General features: G+C 50.8%; 1 protein-coding gene across 2 annotated transcripts; it reads left to right on the top strand.

Annotated features, from left to right (window-relative positions):
* Positions 1–326: 326 nt before the first annotated feature.
* Positions 327–4,173, top strand: LOC104045217 (leukotriene C4 synthase). 2 transcript variants are annotated; one of them, XM_064458441.1, is made up of 5 exons: positions 327–613; positions 1,438–1,537; positions 2,614–2,684; positions 2,919–3,000; positions 3,369–4,173. In XM_064458441.1, the coding sequence occupies exons 1-5, from the start codon at positions 556–558 to the stop codon at positions 3,406–3,408; spliced, it is 351 nt and encodes a 116-aa protein (XP_064314511.1). In that variant the 5' UTR covers positions 327–555; the 3' UTR covers positions 3,409–4,173. The 2 variants fall into 2 exon arrangements, with proteins under 2 accessions (XP_064314511.1, XP_009503455.1); XM_009505160.2 differs by having other exon boundaries at positions 330–613; positions 3,388–4,173.
* The last annotated feature ends 1,704 nt before the right edge of the window (positions 4,174–5,877 follow it).

Below are 5,877 nucleotides of genomic sequence, written 5' to 3'. Positions count from 1 at the left end.
ATCTGATGCCGTCTCAGTGTTGTGGCTTTAAGTTGTTCTCCATGCCCAACACACGCTTTCCAGAGTCTGTGCATGTGATGATATGTACCATGAAATGCTGCCTGTCCTGATGCTCGAGGGGTGCAGAGCAGCTCAGGTGGGGCTGCAGTCCCTCATGTAACATCAGCAAGAGGGATGTGCCTTGGCCTTTGTTAGGAGCGGTTTGCTGGGCTGTTGAGATTAGTCCCCCCATTCAGCTCCCGGTTCCCCTCTCTTATCTCTCACATATTCTCTGCTGGCTTTTGCACTTCCTCATAACTCATTCCAGGAAAAGGGAGGGTAGGAACGGAAACACTCAATTAGACCTCTCTCTGCTGATTTAAATTTCCATGGTGCATGTGGTAGTGGGCCAGACTCCTCCTGGTTTTAAGCACCACATACAAATCTTCCCTGTTCAATTAGAGCAAACCTATGCTGCCAGCTACTACCACCAACTGCCACATCAGCAAGGACTAAACCTGGCCGGAGGAGCTTCTGATCAGGAAATCAGAGTTTCTAGGGTCTGGAAGAGTCAATATGTTGGATCAGATTCATCTGCTGGCTGCCGTGACAGTCCTGGGAGTCCTGGAGCAAGGTAGGGACCATCAGATGCACATGCCCAAACAATTGGTGGGTCAATCTACTGTACCTCCACTGATTTCCTTTCACTTCCACATTTCACTTCTGTTGTTGCACTGGCACTTCCCTGCTTTTCCAGACAGTGGACTAATATCTCATCTGGGTTTTGAAACATATTCAATAAAATGAGTGGCTGGGAAGTCCTTCCCCTGAACCGACCTACCTCCTCAGTTCAGAAATTTCTTGGTAGATCTCCTCCTCTGCAAACATGTAGAATTTCTTTCTTTGAAAAATGGGTTAATAGCAGTTCCTGAGGTTCATGTAGATGTTAGCATACAAAGAGAGCACTGCGGTGCATAAAGGTAGAAGAACAGGCTGCACTGGGTCACGGGGATCATCTCCCAGCCATGGTTCCACATTGCATGACAATTTAATTCAGTGTCTGAGTGGCTTATCTGTGGCATCAGTTCCCTCCCTGCTCAGCTATCAGGATTTAGAAGGGAAAAGAATTAAAGATTTAAAAAACCTTAAAATTGGCAGTAACAAAGTGCATCTGAACTGAGTAACAATCTCCACAGATGATCTGTTAATTACGCAAGAGAGAAAGCAAATAGCTGCTGGTGGTACGTGACTGCGTACTTCTCGCTTCATTGTTGCGCTGGGTCATTCTTTTTCCTTGTCTGAAACGTATCTGGGATTTTCATCCAGCTTTCTCAGCTATGTGGGGGTGCAAAGTTAGGAGGAGACCGCACACCTTTTGGCCCTAGCTCAGCAGTCTCCTGGCCCCACTGTGCCCAGCCAGGGGACTGACCACTGCTACTTTTCTCTCTTTTGCTGCAGCCTACTTCTTCCTCCAGGTGATCTATGCTAGGAGGGTGTTTGGCATTTCTCCTCCGAAGATCTCAGGCCCACCTGAATTTGAGAGGATCTTTCGAGCACAGTAAGAAACTCCTCTTATAAGATGCTTGCCAAATCTCACATCTAATGGCCCCTCGCCTGCTTTGCCATTCATTTCTTTGTAATTCAGACTGCAATTCAGCAGTTACTCACCTCCGGCGGGGTTAAGTTAATGGACTTAAGAGTCAGCATCAGGACTGGGTTGGCTCATGAGGCCTAAACTCACCAGCCATTGCTGATAGCAATCACACAGGAATCTCTCTGTAGAGTGAAGGGCTGCTAAAGACATAGCTGTTGGTGCCTTAGACTTAGGCTGGTTTTAGCCAAGTGGTATCAAAGCCTCAGGCAGCTTCAGCCCTGCTCTGAGATTCACTCGCTGGGAAGGACAAGCTCCCGGAGAGGTCTCAGCTGTGGCTGGGATGGGTATAGCCGCAATCCAGCATCTCTACCATGACTTCTGTGCTAGGGCTGCAGTGAGGAGGGAGGAGAGAGGGAGGAAGCTTCCACTTTTGCTGTAGCTGAGTACTGAAAAAAAAGCAACCAAGCAGCAGGAGTGGGATCCCCTCAGCCATCACTTTCTCTGCTCCTTTGCCAGCCTAGACTCAGCCTCATCCAGCACCTCTTGGTCCTACTATTTTGTCTTTGCGGGGACAGGGCAGGGCGTACAAACAATCCAAAGAGCTCAGTGCTCCCTCCCACTCCTGCACAAAGCCCAGGCTGCTCTGGCCTTATCTGCTTAAGATGCACTTCATCTTCCACGTGTCTGCAGCCTGATGGGGCAGACCTTCCTTGTGGCTTTGGGGCTTTTACAGCAGGGTTTAAGCTACAGCACTTGGGAAGGGGCAGTGGGGGTGGTTCACGAAGCCTTTCTGTGCATGGTCTGACCTGGGCATCTTTTACTTAATTTCCTGTGCTGTGGAGACCCAGTTCCTTCCACTGTTTAGTTCCTGTGAATAAAGGTGGGACAGGAACTGTGGGGAAAGGTGCAAGCCTGGAGGTTTTTATGGTGACATCAGCTCTAAAAAGCAACAGCCTCCAGCCTCTGGAAACTGCTAGGGGAAGTAAAAAAGGAAGAACTTCCTCCTTTCCCTTTTTTATGGCCCTCCTCTTTCCTGCCAGGGTGAACTCCTCCGAATATTTTCCCATTTTCCTGGCACTTCTGTGGCAGGCTGGACTCTTCTTCCATCAAGGTGAGAACAGCCCGTTACCTGGTTTGTCACTGGGTCCATTCCCTGGAGTGCTGGCTCAGTCCTCATGTCCTGCTCACCTTCCAAACAATGAATTAAGCAGTAATTCTATCTCTGTTGGGAGGGTAGAGCCAGAGGACATAGAGCCTCTATTTCTTCACTTTGGGCTGCCTGCTTGGCTCAGAGTAGCTCTAAAAAGCCTTTGGAGATGGTCACTGCAATCTCTCTCAACTGCAGGTCTGGCTGCAGCCTTGGGTCTGCTCTATCTCTATGCCCGCTACTGCTACTTTATGGGATACAGGGCATCGTCCTCAGAAAGGTAAACGCCTCTGCCATCCTGGAGTATGTGGTAACCCCTGGGGATTTGCATTTGGGAACATAATGTGCTTCGGGGAACCTCAGGACTCCCTCTGGCTGCTTTGGGGTCCTGCTGTGACTCAGCCTTGCCAAGCTCTCCCCGGGGCATAATGTGGGCATGGGTACAGGGCTGGGGCCGGAGGCATAGATACGGGGCAAGGCTGGAGCTGCCCCGACCCCTTGCAGGGGTGTGTGCTCCTTTGAGGCAGGAGCTGGGCATGGGGCACCATGCAGGGGACAGGGGACAGCCGGGGGCTACCTTTCCACCCCACTTCTCCAGGGAGGAAGGGACTGTTCCCAGGTGAGAGCAGCGATGCTCAGTCTCAGCAGGCTCCTGCTTTCCCACCAGGCTTGCCCCGATATACTTTAGCACTGGAGTTCTCTGGATTCTCATTGCTGCATCAGCCCTGGGCATCCTGCATTTCTTCCTCTCTCACTACATGGGGCTGAACATCCTTCAGCTTCTCACAGTGTGAGCTGCTCCTCTGTCCCTCATCGGTGTCCTCGCCATCGAGTCCTGCTCCCTCCTGCCCATGGAAACAGACTGGCTGTACCTAATACAGCACATGCAACAAATCCACCCTTACCTGAGCTTTTAACACCTCCCTCCCTGCTGCCAAGCACTGGCATGAATTGCTGAGCTCTTCAGGAGGTATTTTCCCCCCACGGCACTCTTTGTGCCAAGTGCTCCATATCTGGCAGCTCCATCATGCCTGTTGTGGAAACAACAATGCTCCAAAACAAGGAGAATTTTAGGAAAACTGGACACATAAAAGCAAACTCATCTCAGCCTGAGCTTCCCAGTGAGCTGCCCCAGGGAACTGCCATGTGTTACACTTCCTCCAGCAGCTCTGCCTTCAGCCCAGGCACCGAATGCAGGTTCATGCCAGTTTTCCAAGGCCCACACCTAAGAAAGGCATTTGTTTGAAACCAGATGTGGGCTGAGGCAAGGGATAAACAGCCACCAACGTGTTGTGCAAAAGTCTGTTAGTGTCCTCGTAATGGTTATTAGCCATTGCCCATGGGTGATACAGTAAATCAGACTGTGCAAAACTTATAATCACTACTGCATGTATAACTTTGAGAGCTGCTGAGCGACAACGTACACAAATAAAAAGGCACTGAGCTTGCTGTGCCAGGTGTCTCCTTGTGGATCTGCAATTAACAGAGAACAAAACGACGAGTGTTTGAATACAAGGCGGCTGCCTTGGTTTCCCTGCTGTGCAGCACAACACAGCCAGCAACCCTATGTCCTGAAGGAGGAGAGCTCTGAGGAGGGAGACGTTGATTTTCAGAGGTGCTGAGCTCCCAGATTGGGGGCTGAGCCTCTCAGCACCAAACAGTGGTCCCCACTGGGTGGTTTGGCCAGTGCTCAGTTCCCTCTCTGGGCTTGGCCCCGCTGTGGCAGGAAGGACTGGATTCCCATGGGAGCTCAGTGTTCACAGCACTGATGCTTTTGACCATTGGTCCGCTCACGTTAGTGACACAGCTCAGAAAACACCAGCAGTGCTCCGTGCCATCCTCATGGGGGGATTCCACGCCAAACCCAAGGGTGAAAACTGCATTAACATGCTGCCAGTCTAACCACATTTTAAAGCCTGCCATCCTCCCCTCCCTTTCCCAGCAGTTTGCACATCTAGACTGTAAGAACAAAAGGCAGGGGTTTTTTGGAAGAAGTGATTAATTTTTCACATTGTTTAATTTCCTTCCCTGCATTTTATGTTGGCTTATCCAGAAAAGCCCCCAGTCCATTCCCCTTCTGGGCTCTCCTGCCTTGGAGTCATGCTGCCATGTTGAAGTTGGCAAACACTGCAGGGGAAGGCTTAAATCCAAACAAAAATAACTGTACAGCACATGCCACTGCAAAGTTTTCAGTGCGGTGGGGCCCCATCCTCACAGGAACCCCTGGGTGTTAAAGCAAGATAAACAACAAAATAACTTTTTTTCTAGCAGCTTTGGTAATACACTTCAGAAAAGGCTAAGCATCATTTAACCGTGGCTGTGCCTTAGCAAGGCCAGGGAGGAAGAGACATGCCACCTGCCCCCAGTGAGATTTTACTTATCCTTTACACTAACATGTCCCACCGTCTCCTGAAGTTAATTCTCAGTCCTCACCTTTTTACCAGCATAACCAGTCACCTCCCAGAGGGTTAATACAGAAGGACCAGCCGCAGCTGCTGGTGCAAGTCCTGGCTCCGTGTCAAAACCCTGCTGTCTTGGGTTAGTCCAAGCTGGTGCTCCCCAGTTCTGCAGACACAAGCTCCATCTTTTACCCTGCAACCAGTTTTCTAACCCCGCTGTATCGGTCTGAAGCCATTACCCACCTCAGCCCCGCTTGTCTCGGCTCTGTGTGTGACAAGGCTGCAGAATGACTCAGAGAAGTTAATGATTCAGCAGCGAGGCTGTGGCAAGCCGGCTTCTCCCCCTGGATGCACAGATCATTAAAAATCTTGGTGCAGCACCGCTAGGCTCTGGCCCCGGTTGCCTGCTGTCGCTAGCTCCGCCACGGCAAAAACTGCCCAACACATCATCCCCTTCAAACAATTGTCAGAGGGTCGTTTCAGGCGCCTCTAGCAGAAGGAGAGCTCCTCCCCTCCGCCCAGGGATGCTGTCATTACTCTGCTACTTCATAACTGTCATCAAAGAAAATCACTTTGCATGGGACCGTGGTTCGATGACATGGTCGATAGATTTACCCAATTCAAAACGCTGCCACTGCACAGCGTGTTGCACCGGTGCTGTATGAAACCCCTTTGCCTGCTTGCATCCACTGCAGAGATGCTGAGGAGCCAGGTTTGGACTGGCAGCGTGGGCGCTGGGCGGGACAGGGTCTGCCCCT

Source organism: Phalacrocorax carbo, chromosome 8, assembly GCF_963921805.1.
Source record: "Phalacrocorax carbo chromosome 8, bPhaCar2.1, whole genome shotgun sequence".
In the NCBI taxonomy this organism is placed as follows: domain Eukaryota; kingdom Metazoa; phylum Chordata; class Aves; order Suliformes; family Phalacrocoracidae; genus Phalacrocorax; species Phalacrocorax carbo.
This window is presented reverse-complemented; position numbering and strand designations above follow the sequence as displayed.